This window comes from Notamacropus eugenii, chromosome 3 (genome assembly GCF_028372415.1).
Source record: "Notamacropus eugenii isolate mMacEug1 chromosome 3, mMacEug1.pri_v2, whole genome shotgun sequence".
Classification (NCBI taxonomy): Eukaryota; Metazoa; Chordata; class Mammalia; order Diprotodontia; family Macropodidae; genus Notamacropus; species Notamacropus eugenii.
The window spans coordinates 79,787,828-79,814,170 of NC_092874.1; the positions used below are offsets into that span (position 1 = coordinate 79,787,828).

The window sequence follows — 26,343 nt, forward strand, 5'->3', positions numbered from 1 at the left end:
CAGCTTCCACCCACATTGGAAAATTTGCTCTTCACGTGCCTTAATTATAGCCCCAAGTGTCTCTGGGACTATTTGTCCCCTTATCTTCAAGCCTGACACAATCCAACATTCTTTTGTCCTGCCCAAATTTCCTCCGTTCTTTCCTTCTCTAGCTGAGTCTATTTTCCTTACATCACCCCTCCTACAGGTGGCAAAGCGGAGTTGGGATTGATGCTTGTTGCCCCAAAATGGTGTTATAAAAACAGTAGATTGCCAAACACTGCAACCATAGCAAGGAAATTGCTGAAGGGGCCCCAGGCTGTCAGGGTATGGAGGGGAGAAAATGAAGTGAGCAGATACCACTGAAAATTTTTAGCAGGGATATGATATGATCAGTTTTTCTTCCTAATTTTTTAATATTCATCTTTTAACTATTTTGGTTCCATGTTCCAAAATCTAGGGAGATTCTTTCTTAATGGAGGTCACCATTTGGGTATATTCTTTTTGAGTGTTTCTTATTACTTATTGTTAAATTTTTTTCATTCCACTTTTTTTGAAGCGATTTATTTTAATGTATTGAATTGTTCTTATAAAAATAAAAATGAGTAGAGCTTTTATATTTAGGAATGTTTGCACATATGCCTAAAACTTAAAAATCAAACTTCAAAATAGCTTAGAAGGGCCAATAGAGTTAATGTTTACCTATAATTCACAAACTCAGACTTAATTTGGGACAGGAATCTATATTCTTTGGGGAAAATGATAAATAAACTGGATGGTAAAATATAAAAAGTGAGGTACCAAGGAAATTAAGCACAAGAAACTGATTTTCTTTCTGTTGTAGAGGTGCCTCATCATTTATTATGTATATACACATATGCGTCCTTGCAGGGTTGTTTTGAAGTTAAACTTGAAATTTTTTTTCAGAAACCTGTTGATGGTAATTTACTAAACGGTCCCCAGATGACAAGAAAGCTAATTACTGTAAGTTAATAATTTAGTAAAACTATATTATGCAAATGTGTTAAGTTTATAGAACTTTGTGATTGGAATTTTAAAAAAAGAACTGCTTTCCTTCATTTCTTCTTACAATTTAGAATAGATTTGTCTAGAACAATTATGTCAAACTTAAATAGGAGGAGAGAATAAGCATTTATATTCCGTGTCAGGCACCGTGTAAAGTGCTTTAAGGTATTACCTCATTTTTAGGATCTTATTGGGTCCTCACAACAACCCCATGAGGTAGGTGCTGTTATCATTCCCATTTTAGAGTTAGGGAAACTGAAGCAAACAGAAGTGAAGTGATGTCCCAGGTCATACAGCTGCTAAAGTCTGAGGCGACATTTGAACTCACGTCTTCTAGACTCCAAACCCAGCACTAAAAGGGACAGCAAGTCATACATAAGGAATCCTGAAAGTGACATATTGACTTAAGAAACTGCAAATTACCATTATGAGTATTTTATATTTACATTCTTACACAGTTCTTAATTTTATTTTAATCTGGTTCAGCCACTTGGGAGTCTTGTCAGAAGGGTTGTTGGCTGCCTGTTTGATACCTTGTTTAAAATACGGCCACGTGGTGCCCCATAATTTTCTAAGGACTTGATTGTCCCATGTTAGTCTAAAAAGCTTTTGCTGCTCAGTGAAAAGACTACACCACATAATATTAGACTTCCAGTTTACTCTTATTTTTATATAACATTTATGTATTTTTTTTTTTGTGTGTGTATATATATATATATATATATATATATATATATATATATATATATATATATATATATATATATACTCAAGGACTTTGGTTGAAATTGTATTGATTAAAGTTTTCTCCTGTAAATTTTTTTTTTAGTCCAGTTTTTTTATAGCCCATATATGTAGTCCTTCACTCTCAAGAATGGATGCTTTTTATTGTCTTTTTTTTTTTTGCCTTTTATTATTTTTGTCCCCTTAATGGAATTCACTTGGTTCATCATGCATAGTCTAGAAAGTTCGTATTCTCTATCATAAGGAAAGAAATAAGATCAATCACAGCTCCATGAATGGTGTTGTTAGAACACATATATTTTAAAGAGAATGTTTATAATTTTGCAAAATGAGTCTTTCACAATGGTGTTAAGTGGAAGAGTTGCCTGAAATTAATGGGCTTTATATGAAGTGAGAAATAATTGATTTCACTGGAAAACCATGAATGGTGATATCTTCTTAAAAATCCATTTACTTAATGTCATCATACATCATTTTAATAAACTTCATGGACTGAAGAAGACCCTTTTTTTCTCTTTAGGACCCTACTTTCAAACCATGTCAGATGAAGACTCATTTTATACTTCCTTTTCCTGTGAATTATATGTAGGAGAAGGTGTTAGGACTGTTCCTTACACACATCCAGATTATGCCAGGTATGTGATATTAAGAACTGCTTCCTAGACAGATAAGATTTGTTGGCTAATGCTTAAGGAACCAGTATAGCTAGAAATGTGTCTTTTTGTTAATAGAAATTTTTTATTATAGAATTCTGAAAGTAATGCATTCATGAATTGTGATTCATTCCGTCCACCACTTTAAAGAAGTTAGTTTTCCTGGGCCACTGCTTTGAACTTGATTACTTCCTAATATATGTCCTTTCAGAAGATGAATGTTTATAGAAAATTTCTGGCAGATAGAGAACATTCACATTCGTTTTTCCTCACAATCTTCTGATTTGATAACATTGCTGTTCTCTGTCATCCAACTTCAAACCCTCTGTGTTTTCTTCAACTTATCCTTCTCCCTCTCTGCTGGTCAGAGTGAATTGCCAAATCCTGTTTTTTTCTGCTTTCACAATATCTTTTCATATCCAAACTTTTCTCTTGGCACTGCTTTTATCCTAAAATAAGCCTTTGTGGTATGAGTTCAGATCCTGCCTCAGAAAGTCACTATTTTGTGATCCTAAGCAAATCACTTAACCTCTTAGTCTTAGTTTTTTCATCTATAAAATGGGGATGCTTCCCAGAGTTGTTGTGAGAATCCAAGGGGCGACCTTACACAATGTTTGGCAAACCTTAAAGTATAATATTGGTGCTAACCACATAGATAACTCTAGTTCAAGCTTTTCAGTCTCACCTGGATTGTTGCTGTTACCTCCTAATTGGTCTCTTAACTCTCATCTGTTTTCCTCTACAATCCATTGTCCACAGAGCTGACATTGATATTAACTGGGTCCCTCCCCTGCTTAAGAAGCTCCATGCTTTTGTTTGGCCCATCATCATGTAACCCCTTTTTAAAACATGCATGCCTATTGCATGTTGCTTTCTTTTGTGGACTTTACATTCCAAGCATGAAATGGCTTCCCTTAAAATCCACCTCACTGTCACATCCTGTAGGTATCTAGACCTCTCCCACTCCCTTCCCCCTCTTTCTGATACTTCCTCTTGGAATGACTGTATATGTTTTACATTTAATTTTCTATGTGCATGTTATTTCTCCTCCAATGCAGATCATAAGTTCTTTGAGCACAGGGACTACTTTGTTTTTTGCAACATGTAGCACTAACAAATAATATTTATTTAAATAAATTTAAATAAACAGTTAGTGAACCGGATAATAATAAATCTTATACTTGTGAAGTTAAAATCATTTTTAAATCTGAGTTTATAACTTTGTACTTTTTGATTTGTTCCAGTGTTCTAGCCTGTCAAGATTTTTTTGAATCCTGTCATCCAGAGTGTTAATTATCCCTAGACTATCTGAAATTTAATTATCCTGATATCTGTGCCTTTACCCAAATCAATGATAAGAATGTTAGGTGACTTAGGTCCTACTACCAATTCCTAAGATTCTTCAGTAGAGACTTCCTTCCAGGCTTCCATACAGTCAGTGATGAATACACTGCCTTCCTTCATCTTTTCTACTAGTTCTGAATTCTCCTATTGGCCATTTTTTTTTAATTTTATTTTTCATTTTTAACACAGTTTATAACATAAAACAGTTCAAACTTTTGGTCAGGTGATACTTCTTTTTAAAGCATTTACAATATGGACCACAAAAGAATTTTTTTTTTTAAACATTAACCAAGACACAAATATTTATGTTGCTAACTTCACAAATTCTTGACCTAATTGTCTCCACAGTATTACTAAGAATTAAAGGACCCTAACTTATTGTTGTTGGTTGCTTGCAATATTTTCTCCTTGACCTGGGAACTCTGAAATTTGGCCACAATATTCCTAGGAGTTTCTCTGTTCAGGTCTCTTTCAGGAGGTGATCGGTGAATTCTTTCAATATTTATTTTGCCCTCTGATTCTAGAACATCATGGCAGTTTTCTTTGATAATTTCATGGAAGATAATGTCTAGGCTCTTTTTTTGATCATGGCTTTCAAGTAGTCCCACAATTTTTAAATTGCTTCTCCTGGATCTATTTTCCAGGTCAGTTGTTTTTCCAATGAGATGTTTCACATTATCTTCTATTTTTTCAAATTTTTGGTTTTGTTTACTAACTGCTTGGTTTAACTCATAGTCATTCATTTCCCTGAACTCAGTTCTCTCTTTCAACAAATTATTTTGTTCAGTGAGCTTTTGAACCTTCTCCTGCATTTGGCTAATTTTGCTTTTTAAAACCTCCTTCTCATTGGCTTTTTGGACCTCTTTTTCCAATTGAGTTACCCTCTTTTTAAAGCTGTTATTTTCCTCAGCATTTTTTTGGTTCTCCTTTAGTAAGCTGCTAACTTTTTTTTAAGGCCTTCTATTGCCTGAGCCCAGTTTAAGTTCCCTTTGGAGGTCCTGGAGGCAGAGGCCTTGACTTCCTCTGACAGTATGCCTTGTTCTTCCTCATCTGAAAGGATGGGGGGAAGACACCTGTTCCCCAGAAAGTAACCTTCTATGATCTTATTTTTTTTCCCTTTTTTGGGCATTTTCCCAGCCAGTTACTTGACTTCTGAGTTTCCTCTCCACAATCACCTTGCCTCCAGTTCTGCCAAGCCAGCACTGGGGGCTGAGATTCAGATGAGCTGCTCTCAAGTCTCAGGGGCTTTCAACAGGGCAGCTATTCAGCATGAGATTAAGATCAGCCGCTAAGGAGGGGGCAGGGCCGCCACCCAGGGCTCAGTTCCCTCAGGGGGTTTACAGTAAGACCTTCAACAATGGATGTGGGCTACTGCCTGCTTTGGGAGCCCCATTTACTGCTGCTACCTGAGGAGGCCTGAGTTATGGGGACACCCTGCTCCCTTCTTGGCCAGCTGAAAAGACCCTCTCACTGACCTTTGGCGCCTGTGGGTTGAGGGATCTGTGCTGACGCTGGAGATTCTGTCTTTGAAGCCTGCTCAGATCTGCTCCTTTTGGTGCCACGTGGCCAAGGCAGGGCTGGGCTCTGCTCCACGTCCAGGTGCATGACAGACCTTTCCCGTCAGTCTTTCAGGTCTCTCTGGGATAGAAATCTCCTCCACTCCATTGTTCTGTGGCTTCTGCTGCTCTAGAATTTGTTGAGAGTTCTTCTTTACATGTATTTTATGGGCTGTGGGGTAAGGGCTAGTATATGTGCATCTTTCTACTCCGCCATCTTGGCTCTGTCCCTTCCTATTGGCCATTTTTATGCAAGAATATTATGACACTTTATCAAGTATTTTTCGGAAATCGAAATATCTAAGGATGCCCCAAACAGACAAATGGCCTTATCAGAAAAAGGAATTGAGATTAATTTGGTTTAATTTGTTCTTGAAGCCACTCTAGTGCTTGTGATCATTGCTTACTTATCTAGAAACTCAATAACCATACCAATGGTAATATGACCCAGAATTCTGCCAGGAAATTGTATTGGCCTATGGGTTACAGGCACTTTGCTTCTTTGAAAGTCAGGACATTGGACTTTGTCCAGTTCTGAAATATTTTTCACATTCTCTAGTCTTTCAAAGGGACTACTTCCTTATAGCACTGTTCAATTCTTGGTGTCATATTTCAGAAAACATGATAAGCTAGAATGTATCCAGAGGAAGAAAACCAGGATGGCAAAGTTTGTTCCATCTGAGGAGCAGGTAAAAGAGTGGGGATATTTAGCCCAGAGAAGCAAAAAAAAAAAAAAGTAGGGATGTAGTAGTTATATTTCAAGTCAGAATGGCTACCTCAGATTTTGTCTTTTTTTTCCTTTCCATCCCCTACGTAATTCTCAGAAGTCTAAGATAGAGATGTGTCCATATCATACTCATACTCCAAAGCCTTCATTGGCTTCTTCGTGCCCTTATAATTAAAGTAAAACTTCTCGTGTAATGGACTCCTTTGTTGTCTGTACAAAAGGCATCTATGGACTTCTTCTGAGAGTAATGTTTTTAAGTGTATAAAATAAAATACACAGGACCACAAAGGAATAGAAGTCTTAATGAGATTAAAGATGTTGTTTTTCATTCACAAGTACCTTGTTAGAACAAAAGGAATGCTACAAATTTTGTTTCCTTTACATTTTTAATGTTTACAGTACAGACAACCAATTGGTAAAACATTTAGCAGTTTGTTTGATACTAGGAGAACCTGTACTGTACTTGAAAGTAATATTGACATACACAATTATAAGGAGTCAGACGGCCAAACATAATGATTCTAGAGCAGATTGCAGGCCATGCAGTTGGAAAATGATTTAAAATTGCTACCTTACAAAATAAAAACTGAATCTTTTTTTAAAAAGAAGTTTTTTTCTTCTCATCCAAATTCATGGATCTCCTGAAATCTGTTTATGAAACCCTTTCCTCTTTCCATTCTTTCACCCTCCCATTAAAAGCACTTGCTCTAAGACCATAATTAGCAGATTAGGTGCTAACCTGCAGTTTCCTATACCAACAAAATCACAGGTCTAGTCCCTGATCCCTTCATGCACTCTTCAGTCCATCCAAACTGGCTTGCTAACTCTTTCCCAAACTTTACTTCCGTCTTTGACATCTGTTCATTTCCTTAAGCAATATCCATCCATCATGTACTTCCTCACTTTTGTCTTTCACAAGAATCCAAGTCTTCAAGGTTCAGCTTAAATGTCATCTGACATCCTCCTCCCCCAAGTAGTATTTATATTTACTCCCACATATGTGTCTTGGATCTTCCCAATATGATCTAAGTTTCTTGACATCAAGAACTGTTTCTGTTATGTCTTAATATCCTTTATTATGTTAGGCCTTTTACATAGTATGTTATTAAGAGATATTTGTTAAATTGAATAGTGAACTGAACCCTCTCAGCATATGATAAAACATAATCCTTTTCTGGTGAACTGAACAAAACTGGTTTCACACAATTAAAGTTTTTTTGTTTTTTTTTAAGTGTCTAGCGCATAAATGCTTGTGGGCTTAATGATTGGATCACCATGCTCACAGTCATGCATAGTATCTCTGCACCATTTTAGTATCATATATATCTTGTTTAATAGCAAGAATTAAAATAAATGAATGTTGAAATGAGAGACAGCATGTAAGTGAATAGAGAATTGGCCTTGGAATCAGGGAGACCTGGCTTCATACCTAGACTCTAATGTGTGATCCTGGGCAAGACTCTTACCCTCTTGGCGTCCTGGGCAATTATCTAAACTGTTAGTTTTAGCCGAGGTGGGAGTTTCCTCATCTGTAAGTCTTCTATACTAGTGAAATCATACAAGTCTAATCCCTAATTCTCTTATCTTGGGAAAGTTTTAAATGTGTTCTATATATTTTAACTTTTTTTTTTTCTTACAGACTTAAGATACTTGCACATTTGATGACTGCTAAGTTCTTACATACAGAAATTAGAGAGAAAGGTGGTGCCTATGGTGGAGGTGCTAAACTTAGCAGTAATGGAATATTCACCTTTTACTCCTATAGGTAAATTGTCTGACATATGTACAGCATATAATGGTCATTTACAGAGATGTGACAGTGGATGGAATATTGGGCTTGTAGTAGTTCTGTTTCAGATCTCTCACACTAGATCTGTTGGTGAGGAGAGATTCTCATATTGATGAAATGAAGAGATCCCTTAAATTTTTTTTTAAATTACTTTTTAAAAAATAGACTGCTTATTTAATACCATGTCACATAGTGTAGGACTTTTTAATGGAAGCATAGTTCACTTGACAGTCTTTCCCTTAAAGGTCTGCTCTAATGTCTTATCATTGTTATAGAAGCCTCCATAGGTTCCCAGAGGCACAAGTAGAGCACAGGCTCTTGTTGGTCCTTCCCAGTGTCAGAGGGTCAGACACACCAAGTGCAGAGAAGCTCATCAGTACAAGTTTGGCCAGGTGATATGTTTTCTTTTGGCCACAGCAACTCTTGTGAAAATGGGCTACTAAGGTTGCAGTCTGATAATGTGAATGCAGACAAACATTGAATAAAAAGTAACCAAATTATAGTCATTCGTTATCTAAATTTTATGTGTAAAAGATTTTTTTCAATCAAATTATTTAGGGATCCAAATTCAATACAGACTCTTCAGTCTTTTGAAAAAGCAGTCAACTGGGCCAAATCTGGAAAATTCACAGAGACTGATATTGAAGAAGCAAAACTTTCCGTTTTTTCGGTTGTGGATGCTCCAGTTGCACCTTCAGACAAAGGTAGGAGGAAAGTGGTGTGTGTATGCATGCGTGTGTTTGTGTTTGGTGAAACAGCCCTAATAAGAGTCATGGACTTTGCCAGCTTACCAGGTAAAATGCTAGAGAAGTAATAGTTCTTTTAATATACTTTTTCTGGACAGCAAAACATTTTTTTTTCATTTGGGACATTAAAGTTCATTTGCATTCCCTTCTTCCATCCTAAAAAACAATATTTTTAATTATAGCAACCTATTTATCTCTATATACCTATATATCTCTATATACCTACATATCTATTAGACTTTACAACTGCTTCAGTTTCATTCTTTTTACTTGTATTCTCATTGCTTGACCTAGTTGTTGTTCAGTCATTGTTCAGTCATGTCAGACTTTTTGTGGCCCAATCTGGGGTTTTCTTGGTAAAGATAGTGGAGTGGTTTGCCATTGCCTTCTCCACCTCGTTTTACAGATGAGGAAACTGAGGCAAACTGGGTTATTTGATTTGTCCAGTCACAAAGCTAGTGTCTAAGGCCAGATTTGAACTCAGGAAGTTGAATCTTCCTAACTCCAGGCCTTTCCCTCCCTTTGCCTCTTTACCTCTCTTTACACCTGCCTGACCCACAGATGTTTAATCAGTGTTTGTTGATTTATAAAACTAGACCTTAAATTTATAATGATTTTTGTATTGAACTCTACTTAGGGGAAAATAGCCATTCTGCTTAAGGTTGTTGAATTCTGTCATTTTTCTGTGAAGTGTAAGAGATGCTATTGCTCTAACTAAATGTTATCTTTTGAAATTTGGTTTTATTTTCAGGAATGGACCGGTTCTTACACGGGCTGTCACATGAGATGAAGCAGGCACACAGAGAACAACTCTTTGGTGTTAATCATGAACAGCTTATCAGTGTTAGCAACAAGTGAGTATGTTTTTAAAAGTTACTCTGCATGTGGTTTTCTTCCAGATAAAAACTTCCTAACAGTACTGTTGGCTCCATTCAGTGAAAATAAGGATTTAAAACGTGTGATCAGTTTTCATTATGTGGATGATATTATTGTTAAAATAATGGTTAAAGTTGCCTCTCTTGTGTGGGTGAGTACTAAGAGAAAGCATATGACCATCTCTGTTTTTATTTCAGATACCTCAGAATTGGACAGAGCACACGAGGATTGGCCATACTTGGACCAGAAAACATGAACATTGATAAAGACCCATCGTGGGTAATAAGATAATTAGTTAAAAAAAAGGCTCAAAATAGAGCTTAACTGAACACATATTAATTATTAGACTTATAACCTAAAATCACTAGTGGGTCAGAATCATTAACTTTTGTGTAAGACTTTATCATGTACACTGTTTCATATTCAGAACCTAATTATGTCAGAGGATACTTTGAGGACAAAATTCTGTCAATCAAGAAGGAACAATAGTGATTGTATAATATAATGGCCTAATTGGAGGGATTATGACTAAACTTTAAAAATGTATAAACTATATATATTTTTTAACTTCAAGAGCAGTGTTTTTATTTGACCCTGTAGGCCCTCAATGGCATGTCAACTTTAAACAGCTGTCCCTTTAAGAAATAAAACAAGAATCTGACCCAGATGTGCATTGGTTATCTATTTTCAACACTATTTTGATTTAGTATAAGAAAAAACTAAACTATAGCATCTCATTTGTTTCCCTTCCTCCCTCAGTCTGCTCACTTCATATCCAAATATGAGTTAAAGTGGGTAGCTTCAAGGAGAGGTGGAGAGCTGAATCTGACTTAGAAGAGTCTCTTTAATTACCATCTTTTGAGATCTCAGTGCTTCCTAGTTTGACTTGCTTTTCTTATGGTCCTTCCTACTATTCTTCAGGCATTCTTAAGGAAATAGAAGTTAACTGCTGCTTCCTGTGTCATGGACCTCTGGTAACAAAATGCATTTCAATTCATAAAATCGAAATAAATAAGATAGTTAGGAAGGAAATAAATTATATGGTAGTTAGCGAGATATTTAAACAACCCCTGCTCTAACTAGAACGAATGGAACCTTCTAATGTCTTCTTTTACTCTGTTCCAAACACTAAACCTCCCCCTTCCACTCCACTGTTATTTTCAAGGAATAGCAGCAAAGCGTTCAAGGAGTTTGGGGAGCCTTCTCTCTTCTCCACCCTCCTCTGAGGACGACAGAACTAACCTTGGAAAAAGTGAGCATGAACACAATCTTACTATCTACGCCTATGTCAACAAATCCATTGCAGTAGTCGATCTTTAGTTTGTATAATTTTCTACCCTGATAGGCAGGTAGCTAAAGTTGTCATAAAATTAATTTATTTCTGATGCCTGTTAACTTTGCAACTCTCCCTACCTGTCCTTACACCTCACTCTTCCTTTGGCACAGCTAAGAGTCATATCAGTTTAGAGTTGTCATTAAAAAAACATCTACTCCATCTCTCATAGGTGAAAAAACTGGGCCAAACTTTAAGTAGTTAAGTGACTTGCTCCAAAGCATGAACTTGGAAAATAACAATTACAGACAATCTCCTAATTTCCACTTTCATACACTTTCTCCTTTTCCACATTGCTGATTTTTCAGTGTTCTTCTAAGTCAGGGCTTGAGCACTTCCCATCTGTGAACCTCTTAAAATTGTGACCAACAATTTCTCTGAGGGCAAGAAAAAATCAACATTGTTTTTCAGATATGTAACATCCAACCTGAGTACCATCTAGCAATTAGTTAAAAACATAGAACATACTAAGTTTTGTCAAGTTATTCTTTGAAGTCACTATATTTATAACCATAGATTTTAAAAAATTATCTTCTGAGAAGTGATAATACTGTAGATTTGTGGCTGATTTTTCACTTATATAACCAAGCCTGTTTTTGAGGTTTTTTAAGCTTACTTTTCACAAACAAATTATAATTGTAATACTCATTTTAATTCCACTTTATATATACACCATTAGCTTGACACAAAACACATCTACATGTTCTAGGTAGAAATAACAGTTTTGATACAAAGTACATAAGAGATTTACTCCATGGTATATTCATTATTTTGCATTTGAATTATTTATTTGTAAGGATCATTGGGTAATCAGTAAATAAGAGTGATATTGATAATTGGTACTCTGTAGTTAGTGACTGAGTAATATCTAACACAATATGGAAAAGAACGGCAATCTATTCCTTATTTTGCATAAAGTGCTGATACAATAACTTAAATGTTACAAAAACTTCAGTGACCAAAATATTCTAAAGCATCATTTCAGACACACAGTGTGACTCTACATGACTTAACATGTTGCGAGTTAACTTTCTGTCTGTATTGTACAGCCAGATACGTGTTCGAATTGACCCGAATCGGAAACATCATAGCTGATTTTGTACTTAGCCAAAATTTTCATCAAAGGTCGTAGTTTCAACCACCATTGTTCTTTGGGAATTCTGTGCCTGTTGGGGTAAGGGAAGAAAGCAGTTTATGCCATTTTTAATCCTACATTCTGTCATCAGATATTGATTTTTCTCAGCCTCATGGAAGATATTTTCTTTGTGGTACAAATTCAAATTAAAGAAGAGCAAATTTTCTGGAAACCATTCACTTAAGGGCTATTTAGCAATTCTTTTACATCTCTGCAAATCATGCTCCTTAAAAAAAAATGTCATGTATTTAATTTTGAACTTTAATTTCTAAATCTGGGTGGCATTATTTTATCAGATTTGGTCAGACTGGATCCAGTAGTACAGATGACAAAACTGTTGACATTTTGTAATTCTGTGAAATGCTCACGTCTTTCTACAAGTCCCTTCTAGGGGATTTCCCCAGCACATTGGAAGTCCCTGGTGATTCTCATGTATTATGGGAGTAGAGCACTCTCTCCTCCTCTTAACTAAATGAATGACTAGGAAATGTGAAACTCAGTCATGTCTTAACATCACTGTTGGTAATCTAATGCAGGTTGTATCCACTATGCTTTTTCCACTACCTTTTAATTCCTGAAATTTGATTCTGACACCATGGTATTCAAAAGCCCACATAACATTACCAGGAAAAAAAGGTGAGCCTTTTAGCAGTAAATGGCTTGGGAGCAAATTGAGCAAAAGGACAGTTCAGCTTTCCCTAGGCACACCAGCCTGCTTTATATTCCCTCTTCAGTTAGGTGACCATAGCGCAGTAAAATGGATAACTGTATGTTGTCCTAGTTTTAAGGTCAAATGCAAACAGGAGATCATCAGCATTTAAAGGGAATCTCTCTTACTATTGAATTCTGCATGAAACTGAAAAATATCCACAAGAAGGATTTACCTCACTCTCAAGCCTTCTTTAATGTTGCTAGTCAGTGGTATCATTAAACAGTTCTTTGTGGTTGTGTCACAGAATTTTATATAATTTTAATGCATATAGGAGACACCTTATTTATTTGAGGAATCCGGAATTTGTAGAAATGTTGAAATCAGAGAAGGATCTTATGTCCTTTCAGTCATTTGAAAATTATCTATCAAATTTGACTTCTGTTTTCATCAAAATACTCTCATGAGTTACTAGATTTATAGTAAACATGAAAAAAACTTAAAATCTAATTTTTTCTCCCATTCCTTTGCAATGTCTCATCTGAAAAAATCAGTACCTGAGTGCCTTTAAAATTGTTAGTTTTACTAGAAATTTCTTCTTTATGTTTTTGGTCAGGTCTAATTGCTCTTCCTCACTACAGCTTCTTAAGAGCCTTTGCCACGTCTTCACATCAGGCACTGCTAGGTGGTTAAAAATCAAATGTTGGGGGCATTATCATTGCTGATAAAACTAGATCACCATAGTGAGGCCAGTAGCTGACCCATTTCACATCTAGTTTCCTGTCTCACATGTTCTCAGGATGACCTGGTTTAGCTGAATCTCATGACAAATTGACTTCAGACTCATTTAACCTTCAATCCAGTTCCACAAATATTTCTTAAGTTTATGGGGTACTAGGTACTAGAGATGGAAAGAAAAAAGGCAAAAGAATCTGCTGCCCTCAAGGAGGGCACAAGTATGAAGCTTTGGGGAAGTCTTTTCTTTCTTGCTCTAGAAGCATATTTCTAACTCATTTTTGTTGTCGTTCCCTTTGCCCACCTTTGCAATGGAGTCTGTATATAAAGTCTATAATGACTTAGTTCTAAGGATCTTCTCAAGTTCTTCATCTTTTGTAACAGATGATGGAGCATACGTTCTGATGACACTTTCATTACAGTCCTAACATGGCCAACTACCCTACACAGTAATGTTTCTAGTTGTTTTGGGGGAACGTGGTAAAACTAATTCTGATAACTCCTTTACTTTCACCTACCTTAGGAGAACCCATGAACTCTCATTCACTTACTACTTGTATTTCTTCTGGTTTTATTTACTTACACAAAATCTGTTTGATTCTTTAGTTCAGTCACAGGTTGGAAAACAAGACTCCGTGTGCGCATTCCTAGCAGACAAACTGAATCATCAGTGTTGGCAAATACTTTTCCTAGAAAAGGAACAAAACAGGAGTGTAAAAATAAACAGATTTCTGTAAGTGAAATCAATATATGAAAGTCATTTAGTGGTTAATTATTTGCTTAGAGGATGATTTTAAGGATATAATACCAGTAGTGCATTTAAAATATCTTTTTTATAAAAGTAAAATTTAGTTGTATAAAACAAAGCACATCAGCATTTGGGAGCTGTTGTATAAGTGGGTATGAGCATCTTTTCTCTGTTAGTCATTAGAAAGGGAGAGAAGGGTTTTGAGTTGCAGCAAGAGGGGTTTTGATAAGTTTTGAGGATGAGGTTCTTAAGATGAATATCATAAAATCCTAGAAGCAGTTAATCAAGAAATATTATAGAACCTCCTATGGAGAAATAGGGAAATGGGTAGAGCAAGGTCTCTTTGTGTTAAAGGACCTGTTTAGAAGCAGGGGAATGGTCTAGACAGTATCTCCCCACCCTATGATTTTATTATTCCTTATGTACATTATTTATGTAATGCTGGATTGCCAATCAAGAGTCTTAAAAACGGGAAAATAAAACAGCTTAAGAAAGAAGAAGTTACCTTCTTCTGTGTTCCATGTAGCCACCAGAGGAAAAAAACAAATGATAATTTTAACTACAATGAATCCATGTAGAATTAAATGTACTCAGAGTACTATCTATGTTAACAGTTAAGGAAGAAATGGAGGGATATTGCAAAATACTATTAAAGTTACATGAAACAGACATTCTCTTCAATAAAACAAGCTAGTAAGACATAAGTAGTAATACTCATGGAAATTAAAATTATACCACATAGGTGTCAATGCCAATGAAACCAAGTAACAAGCATTCTATAAGCTTAATACAGTTAGCAACTTATAGCTCAACCATTAAAAGAGAACTCCCATACCTTTTCGATAGCTTTCCTTTAGTTTACGTGAAATCCACTGAACAGCTTTGGCAGAAATTTTTGTTCCAAAGTTTCTGTCAAAAGGAGAAGGTGCTCCACCCTATTGGAGTTTAAAGTGACATTATGAATTTAGGCTTACTCTTCATTAAAGAATGATAGACTATTTTAACTAAATATCAGAGAATATACAAGTGTGTGTCGGTATACACACACACACACATACATGTATATAACATCCACAAGGTGAAATAACTCATGAACTTAACCTGAAGTTTTAGAAAATTAATGATTTTGATAACTATAATGGTATTAAAAATGAAGTAGGAATGATTCATGTTATATTCCAGTTTATATTAATTGTCTGAAACAATACTCTTTTTAAAGAAGACATTTATTAGCTTATTTTCACTTAAATAATGGGAATTGATGTTATTGTTCTCAGTGCAATTTGATGCTTGATATACATGTTTAGGAAAAAGTGCAAGCACAAAATGTTTAGGGTAGCACCTTATCTCTTCTCATATCAGAGTTTAAATGAGTGAATTCCAAGTATACTGGAGAAAAAAAAGCCAACTATTCAGGTGCTTTCATTTGAAAAGATACAGAAGATATTTTTGACCTAATCATTTTGTAATATGTTAACAAATGGCATAAATCTGAAAGAAAACCCCAACTATCAAACCTAGAGGCTGAGAGAACCATTTTGCTTAAATTATCTGGATAATTACCCAAACCCTCTGCTTTGTGAAGTCACAATACTTGTTATCAACAAACTAATCCAAAGTGTTTGAGGCATCTTACCTGTTGCATGTGACCCAAGACATTCTTTCTACAATCAAATACTCCTTTTCCTTCCTCAGAATAGAGTTGATAAATGAAATCAGTGGTATAATTTTCATTACAGTTCTCATTTCTAAAATAAATGGAAAATAGTCCAACTGGTTTACCAGACATTAAGATTTAAAATATATTTTGGTCTTGTGGATATGGAAATGGTTAAAACTTTTGTACAAAAGTGTAACCCTGCCTTTCCTTTTCCTCCCGTTTCCCAGTTTTTTTGGTGTAATTAACTTATTTAAATAGGTGAAGCTTTAATTATATGCAGTCCCTTTTTTTTTCTAATTCTACCTTTATAACTAATTTTTTTATTACTATTATAACAAGTTTGTGGTCTGAATGTACATGTACAGCTGATTCAGGAATGACTTCTACCCAACCAAGGAGTTTTCTGTCTGTTAAAATATAGTCATTTTCATTTTTGTATATTTTTTTTGGTAAACACAATTTCTAGTTCCCTCAGATAGTTGTCTTGGAGAAACTATTAATGATGTACAGGCTTAAAGTTTCTTTGCAGTCTATACTTTTTCTTTTTTTAATTCCTTCCTCTGGAACTTCATCTTCCAACGCACTTTTGTTTTTTTGCTTGCCATCCTTATCTCTGCCCAACTTTACACCAAAGTCACTAAAAGTAAGGCTGTTTTAATTTGGAGGGGCTTACCATATTCCTATAATGTCTTCATTTTTATCCTTTCTTAGAGATTTTGGCAGATAAGCTGTGAATATTTTCATAATGATATTTTTGCACACACTATGAGCACTGACTAAGGAGGCAATTAGGTAGTTCAGTGGATAGAGGGCTGTGCCTGGAGACAGGAAAACTTGAGTTCAAATGTGAACTCAAGATACTTACTAGTTGTGTGACCTTGGGCAAGTCACTTAACCTCTGCCTTAATCCAGTGGAGAAGGAAATAGTTAACTCCTCCAGTATCTTTGCCAAGAAAACCCCATGGACAGTATGGTCCACAGGGTCTTGAAGAGTGAGACCTTACTAGATAGCTGAGCAGCAAGAGTGGGTACTAAATATGAGATGACCAAATGTCCCCCTGAGAATGCTTTTGTCCTTGGCTACATGATCAAAACCAGCTTGTATCAACACTGCTACATTCCTCTTCATGGGGAAGCCTATGAAACACCGTTTCAATAAGAAGCAACTTGCTTTGGCTTCCAGTTTTGTTTGTAGCAAAGACAGCAAGTTTGATGATCCTGTTCTTACAGAAGTACTTGGTCTCTCACTAGAAAAGGCTCTCACATTTAGGATACTAATGACTGTTAATATTTATAGATGATCTTAAAACTACAATTCTTAGGGCACTTTACCCCTTTGCTACTGCTCTGCCTCTGCAGAAATAGAGGTGTTTGCATAGTACTGAGTGCCGTTTGATGTATTTATCTTTAGCTCATGGGTTGCCATAGCCTAAGAATTCACATAGCCAAATGGCCAGCCTTCTGATGAGAGGCCTCTCCACGCTTACTTGGCTAAGTTAATTGTCAGAAAATGGTCTTGAGCTAATACTATTCTCAAAACCTTTCCAGCATGGTAGAATCTACCAAGGCTTACATTCTGCTGGATTCTAGCATTCATAAACCCAATGTTACCAGTACATACAATGATGAAGCGATGAAATAGGACTTAGTGAAGGCTAGATCCTAGGTGATCAAATAACAGTTAAACTCTATCCAACCAATGGCATTTAAAAGTTATTTTTCTAAGAGCTTAAAGCCCAAATCTTTAGAAAAAACCCATTAGCACCTGAGCACCAGGCCTCGTTGTATACTGGTCTTCATTTTCTCTGTCAAATGTTCCACGTTAGCCTAGAAGGGGAAAAAAATTACCTATCTCATTAGAAATACTTGGCTAAGGTACCATCAAGTAAACAATTACTTAATTTCTATAGAGCAAGTCCGTGCTGGAAGAAAAAAACAATGATATGACACTTGCATTTACTTAATAATCAGTACACTTAAACATACTTATTCATGTGTCATTAATCTTCCTGTCTTTCTACATCAAAATATTGTTTTGGAGCTCCCAGAGTGCAATGAATATATCTGTTTAGCCACTCACCGTACCATTCCATCAATCTCTTAATACATAATTTCTAATGGGAACAAATGTTACATTAAAAACAAAGAACAATTCATATGTTTCATGAATTAAATCCCTGTTTATGCTTCCAATCATTTACCATAGGTGGTTTACCATGATTTTAGATGAATAATAGGTGTTATCCTTAATTTTGGAGCTGAATCATAGCTTAAATTAGCTAGATAGGACCTAGGAGCACCTAATCCAAGTCTCTTACAAAACAGATGAGGAATTGGAATCCCCAAGAGGGAAACTCCCCAAAATAACAGATTGGAAGGATAAGAATCATAATTTGAATACATGTCCTTTGGCTCCACATCTGGAATTGTTTCCATTGTTCCATAGATAAGATTTTTTTTTTTAATCAGGAAACAGTCAATCAGTACCTTATATTGAACCAACACATGTGACCATGGTTTAAGTGTTTGCTTTATACAATTAAAATAAAGTAGTAATTTTACAATTCGCCCATTTTCTGCTATCATGTTTTTTTCCTCACCTGTTTTCACTTTGACATAAACCATAAAACTACCTTGTTTTCTTTATGCATGGGTCTTCCAAATAATTTTTTATGCAAGTGTCTTCACGTTAAAATAGGTCAATAAGTAAATAAGGACTTTTTTGGCTGTAAGGGGAGGGATCCTATAATTTAAGAAATCATTCTCTGCACATTATAACATGAGTTTGTATATATCTAGGGTATGTTCCAGCCATTTAATTCTATGTTCACAATGGTTTAAAAAAATGGAGAGTAGTTCATCTGTTCTGATAGTTCTCAAGTCAATACTACAAAGTTTAATAATGTGCATGTTATCAGAATTATTCTTTCCTACTTTTTTTACAGACACCTGTAAAACAAACAACCTGATTATCAGAAGAAAGGTAAAACTTCAAGTTTTAGTTTCAAAGTCAGTGAGTAAATTCATCTTTCAAGTACCTAACTAGAGAATTAGAAGAGCAGATTATACAACTCTATTCCCTATATATATTTGGGTTATAAAGTCAAGAATTTGAACTGCAACCTATTTTACCCCACACTGCTAGCTATAAATATTGGCAATACAAATTATATAAATATAAACCAAACTATATTTGGTTTAAGAAAGACCAAGAATGAGCAGATTTCTGTGATATGAATGCTCCTTAACCAGAATTCATTATCTATTAAATGCCCTACGTGTAAGGTGTTAGGGACACGTGAATTTATTATTATGCTATTAATTACATACTGCTCAAGTTGTAGTTTAGAAGAGGTGGGGTAGAAAGTGGAGTATGACTAAGACTATATTATATACCTAACTCATGACCATATCATTGCACAGAACAGACTTTTATTATGACATTGCAAAATTCATTTTGGGTTGTCCCTGCCTCCTGGATTCTTCTTATTTCCCAAATGGAGTCTCCCTTTTTCAATTCTATTGTCGTCCTGTTCCTCTGTAGCAGAGTGAAGCAATCATCTAATGGGTGTGATCTGGCTCTTGCTATGTAATTATTAGAGCTTAAACTGGTGGGAAGACTCAACAACATCCAGTGATAGATATTTAGAGACCAACCTAATGTTGATCTGGGGAGAAATGGACCTTCGTTCCACTGAAGACCGTGAATACTCTCTCTGCCTTTAGCTATTTGCAGGTGGGTGGGGAGGGTGGAAGGAAATCCTTGCATGGAGGATGCAGAGTGAACCAGCAGAGGGCGCACTGTGACTTTACCTAGTTACAGAAGGGTAAGGGCTTGGAGAATTACATATTGTTTGACAGACTTTTCACTGGAAATAGAGTAAGTGCTCTCAGTTTTTTATCCAGAAGAGAGTGAATCCTGAAGAGCTTTACTTATTATTCCTCATCACCTCCCCTTGTCTCTGCCAACACTACATGCACACACATACACGAAATAAAATAAGTCTATGTAGTTTAAAATTGTTACATACCTGTAGTTCTCGGATGTCAAACTGCTCTTCAAAAATGTATGCTATATCAGCCCCAGCAGAAAGACCACCCATGCTGGCCAGATATCCACAGTAGCCACCCATTGTCTCGATGATGAACACCCTCCTCTTGGTCCCACTAGCTGACTGCTTGATTCGATCACAGGTCTGTTCATAAAACGAGGTATTAATTAGGGTTTCTGAATGAGTTACTTCTTTACATTAATTTTGTGTGGTAATATTCACATTGTTAGGATCTTGGACTTTTAAAATTGTTTTAATTTAACATTTCATGATCTTCAAAGGTAATAGTTTTTCTGGCCCACTGGTGGACACAAGTTCTTCCTAGAAATTCCTTACCTTCCGTACAGCTTTTTACAATTTCTTTACAATTACAACTTCCTTAGAATTACCTGAGCCCTCAGTTTATGAGAATTGCCAGTATAAAAAAGAGGAGTTAGCATCTGGGTTAGTATTAGTAGGCAGCTGGGGCTATTCTTATTAGTTACAGCAAAATGTTGAATATTAAAGTGCTGATTACTTATTCTGTGGCATGGCTTACTTTGTTATTTTCATTTCTTCATTTGTACATGTACAAATAATTGTGTGTATGTATGTGTATTTGAAATTCATTATATTCTCAGAACTTTGGTAATTCTGAATCTCTGTCTGGAATATTTGATCATGAATACTTTTATCACAGCTAGCAATTAGTTGTGCCAGTGTGTTAGCTTTATATTTACTGATCATACAAAGAAAGTCTTCCAGACTTTCAGTAATCTAGTTCCATGATGAAGCATATATTCTCCCTTCCCTATCTTCCATGAAAATGTGTGCTCAAGTTAATACTTTGGTATGAATCTTTTTTCCTCTCATAACCTAATTCAGTCTTATTGTACTGTACTTAATGCAGAATGTTAGCAAGGAGAATTAGTCAATTATTTTCTAGTTCTTTTGTGTAAGGAATTGTGGAAGACAAAGGGGACAGAACCTGTAACCAAAGGGCAATATTTCCAGTTGGGGATTCTACCTGAGTAGGTCAAATGATATTGGAAGATAGTGTTCATTAACATAAAAGCTTTGCTTTGGGATTCCTAGACTTTAGCTGAATATAGGATAATGAAGGGAAAGCTAGATGGCATGGTGAATAGAACACCAGCCCTGAAGTCAGGAGGACCTGAGTTCAAATTTGACTTCAAACACTTGACACTTACCAGCTGTGTGGCCTTGGGCAAGTCATTTAACCCCAGTTGCCTTGCCATGTAAACTTACACACTCAGTTGGGTATAGAAATCCATCTTACCCCACAGGAAAATAGGGTAGGAAAGGGGTAGGGTAATAGAAGGGACGACAGAGACTGGGGGAGGGAGTAGTCAGAAACAAAACACTTCTGAGGAGGGACAGGGTGAAAGGAGAGAACAGAATAAGTGGGGGGGGGGGGAATAGGATGGAGGGAAATAGCAGTACTATGAAAATAATTATGAAACACATTTCTCTGATAAAAGCCTCATTTCTCAGACGTAAGAGAACTGAGTCAATGATCAAAAGATATGATGTTTTCAGATGAAGTAATCAAAGCTGTCTATAGCCATATGACAAAATGCTCTAACTCACTACTGATTGGAGAAATGCAAATTAAAATAATTCTGAGGGGAGGCAGAGCCAAGATGGCAGAATAGAAAGACACACCTACTCTAGCTGTTCCCCTATAGCCCATAAAATATCTGTAAAAAATGACCCTAAACAAATTCTAGATCAGCAGAAGCCACAAAACAGAGTGAAAGAGATTTCTAGCCCAAGACAGCCTGGAAGGCAGACAGGAAACACACCAGGATCAGAGCTGAGCACACAGCCCAGCCAGCAGCAGCTGTGGTTCCCAGGTTACTCAACCCACAAATGCCAAAGGCAGCTTCAAAGGTCAGTGAGAAAGGTGAGAAGGGAACTCAGTCTGGCCCCAGCAGCCCCAGGGCAGCAACTGTCCCTGCCTCAGTGTCCATTTTAGGAGTTCTCTGCTAAAGGCCCTGGGGGAATCAAGCTGCTGATCTGGATCTCAGTCCTGAGTGGCGGTCCTGCAGTGAGGAGGAGCACTGGTGTTGGTGGTTGTGGAGAGAGAACCCCACTCACAGATTCTGGGCAGAAAAGCTCTATCATACCAGTCCCAGAGCAGAGCACAGCTCAGTCTTGGCTGAGTGGTATCAACTGGAACAGAACTGGAGCAGGCTTTTTTGGGGGAAGGGGGGGGAGGGGTGGGGAGAGGGTGGAATCTCCTGCAGCAGCTGCAATTTCCAGATTACTCAACCCACAAATGCCAAAGACAGCTTCAAAGATCCTGGGCAAAAATGCTTGTGGTAGCTCCCAGATCAGAGCGTAGGCCAGGAGAGGAGTAAACTCCTCTCCCTTGACTGTGCCACCTTGGAGAAACTGAGAACTTACAGGTCCCCAGATATACCATCCTCTTGACAAAGCACTCAGAAGTCAAGTAACTGGCTGGGAAAATGCCCAAAAAAGGGGGAAAAATAAGACTATTGAAGGCTACTACAGGTATTTTCTTCCATCCTTTCAGATGAGGAAGAACAATGTTTACCCTCAGAGGAAGACCTAAAAGTCAAGGTTTCTGCATCCAAAACCTCCAAAATAAATACGCAATGGTCTCAGGTCACGGAAGAGCTCAAAAAGAATTTTGAAAATAAAGTAAGAGAGGTGTAGGAAAAATTGGGAAGAGAAATGGGAGTAATGCAAGAAAATCAGGAAAAGCAAGTCAACAGCTTGCTAAAGGAAATACCAAAAAAAAAAAAAATGCTGAAGGAAATAACAACTTTGAAAATAGGCTAACTCAATTGGCAAAAGAGGTCCAAAAAGCCAATAAGGAGAAGAATGTTTTAAAAAGCAGAATTAGCCAAATGGAAAAGGAGTTGCAAAAGTTCACTGAAGAAAATAGTTCTTTAAAAATTAGAGTAGAGCAGATGAGAAACCAAGAAATTACAAAACAAAACCAAAAGAATGAAAAAATAGAAGATAATGTGAAATATCTCATTGGAAAAAACAATTGACCTGGAAAATAGATCCACGAGAGACAATTTAAGAATTATGGAACTACCTGAAAGCCATGATCAAAAAAAGAGCCTAGACATCATCTTTCATGAAATTATCAAGGAAAACTGCCCTGCTATTCTAGACTCAGAGGGTAAAATAGAAATGGAAAGAATTCACCAATCACCTCCTGAAAGAGATCCCAAAAGGAAAACTCCTAGGAATATTGTAGTCAAATTCCAGAGTTCCCAGGTCAAGGAGAAAATATTGCAAGCAGCTAGAAGGAAACAATTCAAGTATTGTGGAAATACCTCAGGATAACATAAGATCTAGCATCTTCTACATTAAGGGATTGATGGGCATGGAATATGATACTCTAGAAGTCAAAGGAACTAGGATTAAAGCCAAAAATCACCTACCCAGTAAAACTGAGTATAATACTTCAGGGGAAAAAATAACCATTCAATGAAATAGAGGACTGTCAAGCATTCTTGATGAAAAGACCAGAGCTGAAAAGAAAATTTGACTTTCAAACACAAGAATGAAAAGAAGCATGAAAAGGTAAACAGGAAAGAGAAATCATAAGGGACTTACTAAAGTTGAACTGTTTACATTCCTACATGTTAAGATAATATTTGTAACTTGAAAATTTTCTCAGTATTTGGGTAGTTGGAGGGATTATACACACACATATATAGACAGCACAGGGTGAGTTAAATTGGAAAGGATGATTTCTAAAAATATAAAATTAAGAGGTGAGAGAGAAATATATTGGGAGGAGAAAGAGAAATGGAATGGGACAAATTATCTCTTATAAAAGAGGCAAGAAAAAGCTTTTTCCATGGAGGGGAAAAGGGGGGAGGTGAGAGGGAAAAAAATGAAGCTTGCTCCCATCACATTTGACTTAAGGAGGGAATAACATGCACACTCAATTTGATATGAAAATCTATCTTACACTACAGGAAAGTAGAGGAGAAGGGGATAAGTGGGGTGGGGGATGACAAAAGGGAGGAGGGAGTAATTGGAAGTAAACACTTTTGGGGAGGGACAAGGTCAAAAGAGAGAAGAGAATAAGTGGAGAGCAGAATAGGATGGAGGGAAATATATTTAGTCACAACATGACTATTATGGAAGTCATTTGCAAAACTACACATATATAGCCTATATTGAATTACCTGTCTTCTCAGTGGGGATGGGTGGGGAGGGAGGGAGAGTAGTTGGAACTCAAAGTTTAAGGAATGATTGTTGAGAATTATTTTTCCATGCAACTGGGAAATAAGAAATACAGGTAATGGGGGGGTATAGAAATTTATCTTGCCCTACAAGAAAAGAGAGAAGATGGAGATAAGGGAAGGGAGGGGTGTGATAGAAGGGAGGGCAGATTGGGGGAAGGAGTAATCAGAATGCACAGCGTTTTGGGGTGGGGGGAGCAGAGAGATGGGGAGAAAATTTGGAACTTAAAATTTTGTGAAAATGAATGTTGAAAACTAAAAATAAATAAACATTAAAAAAAGCAATTCTGAGGCACTACTTCATACCTATTAGATTGACTAATAGGACAGAAAAGGAAAATAGCAAATGTTAGCAGGCATGTGGGAAAATGAAACACTAATGCACTGTTGGTGGATTTGTGAACTGATTCAACCATTCTTTAGAGCAATTTAGAACTATATCTAAAGGCTATAAAACCATGCATACCCTTTGACCTAGCAATAGCACTAGTAGATCTGTATCCCAAGAGATAAAAAAGGAAAAAGACCTATATGTACAAAGATATTTATAGCAGCTCTTTTCTGGAGGGCAAAGAATTAGAAATTAGGGGGATGCCCATCAATTGGGAAATGGCTAAACAAGTTGTGTTATGTGATTATGATGGAATACTATTGTACTATAAGAAATGATGAGCAGGATGCTCTCAGAAAAACCTGGAAAGACTTGCATAGGCTGATGCAGAGTGAATGTACTGTGTACACAGGCATAGCAATATTGTAAGATAATTAGCTGTGAATGACGTAGCTATTATTTAAGACAATTCTGAAGGACTTAATGATGAAAAATACTGTCAATCCCCAAAGAAAAAACTGATGGTGTCTGAAGACAGATTGAAGCATACTTTTTTGAACTTTATTTTTTGAGGGGTTTTTTGTGTGTTTTCTGTCACGATATGAGTACTATACAAATGTTTTGCATGACTACACATGTATAACCTGTATCAAACTGCTCGCTTTTTCAATGAAGGCATGGGTTGGGGAGGGAGGAAGGGAAAGAATTTGGGACTCGAAGTTTTAAAAAGAAATGTTAAAAATTGTTTTTACGTGTAACTGGGGAAAAATAAAATACTAAATATACACAATAAATGAATGACATGTAAACTAATGTTAGGTATTGATTTTGCTCACTAATATGAGTCTGACCTCCTTTTAAAAGAAAAAAAAAACAACCTGATTTATGAGAACCATGAGGTTAAAAATAAATTATACATTCACTCACATCTGCAACATGTAATGGAGAGTTCATATTTATCCTAACCAACATTATCCTCAGTTCACATAAAAGGGCTTCTGCCAAAAAAATCAGCATAACTACTACTCACATAGTATTATCTGCATGGTATATGTTGGGAGCTATTAGTTAATGTGACATTTGGGCATCCTGGCAAAGAAGTGACTTCTTACAACACAGCTGGAGGACTGTGACCCCCAGACCACAAATTGGCAACTCTGTGGCAGGAGTAAAACATACATCCTCATGGCCAAGTTGTGATTCATGTTACAGGCAAAGCCATGGTTCCATGCCATGAATCAAACTGCTGTGCCTAAGATATATCCTCTACCTTGTAGAGCTTATGATCACACCAATGTATCTCTTCACCTCTACAAATGATTAACAAATGACTACAAAACAAATGAACAGATAGAAACCACTATAACAGAAGTTTATAGTTAAGAGTCAATGAATCTTAGAGGTGAAGAAGCTAAGGCAATTTAATTCAAATTTCTCATATTGTAGATGAAACTGAGGCCTAGAGAAATCAAGTGGGCTCCATAAAGGCTAATTAGCTACTTCACACAGTAGCTAATGGCAGAGCTGCCACCAAACTAGTTGGCTCTTAATTAAACTAGTGCTCTATCATAGTACTAAAACATATCATTCTTCCAAAATATTTTTGCAAAACCATCCATCCAAGGTGCCTTCTTAGCTTTCGTATAACAAACATGACCAAGTTAGAACTTCATTGAACTAAGCAGACTGCTAGAGATCATAGTGTAGGATATATATAGCTAGATGTTTGAAGGATAATTTGCCCTTTCTTCTCCCTGACTTTCAATTTATTTCGACAAACGTTTATTGTTAAATATAGTCAGGAACTAAGTTTGAGCTTGGGCAAACACAATCTCTTTTGAACGAGATGTTGCCTAATGTCCCTTCTGGCTCTATGTGCTTCTGTATATGGTCCTACAACCCCCCAAAACCCACAATCAACTTGGACTAAAAGCCTGAAAGACCTGATAACAACCAACTATCCAGCACTGGGGGAGTTCTCAACAGGGCTTCCAATATTTTTAGAAAATGCAAAGTAGAAAA

At 36.4% G+C, this 26,343-nt stretch overlaps 2 protein-coding genes across 3 annotated transcripts in view; one reads left to right on the forward strand and one right to left on the reverse strand.

Annotated features, from left to right (window-relative positions):
• PITRM1 (pitrilysin metallopeptidase 1) overlaps window positions 1–10,107 on the forward strand; it is a 47,880-nt gene extending 37,773 nt beyond the window's left edge. Inside the window, 7 exon segments of the mRNA XM_072652046.1 lie at window positions 907–963; window positions 2,270–2,329; window positions 2,332–2,384; window positions 7,669–7,794; window positions 8,377–8,522; window positions 9,316–9,418; window positions 9,638–10,107. Of these exon segments, the coding sequence (XP_072508147.1) occupies window positions 907–963; window positions 2,270–2,329; window positions 2,332–2,384; window positions 7,669–7,794; window positions 8,377–8,522; window positions 9,316–9,418; window positions 9,638–9,731 (639 nt within the window). The 3' untranslated portion in view covers window positions 9,732–10,107.
• A 1,296-nt stretch (window positions 10,108–11,403) lies between these two features.
• PFKP (phosphofructokinase, platelet) overlaps window positions 11,404–26,343 on the reverse strand; it is a 79,487-nt gene continuing 64,547 nt past the window's right edge. For both annotated transcript variants that reach the window (XM_072652047.1, XM_072652048.1), the window contains 6 exons: window positions 19,732–19,896; window positions 17,466–17,527; window positions 15,677–15,788; window positions 14,876–14,975; window positions 13,876–13,981; window positions 11,404–11,939 (listed from right to left, as the gene is read on the reverse strand). In XM_072652047.1, coding sequence (XP_072508148.1) covers window positions 11,798–11,939; window positions 13,876–13,981; window positions 14,876–14,975; window positions 15,677–15,788; window positions 17,466–17,527; window positions 19,732–19,896 — 687 coding nt within the window. In that variant the 3' untranslated portion in view covers window positions 11,404–11,797. The remainder of the gene's footprint in view (window positions 11,940–13,875; window positions 13,982–14,875; window positions 14,976–15,676; window positions 15,789–17,465; window positions 17,528–19,731; window positions 19,897–26,343) is intronic.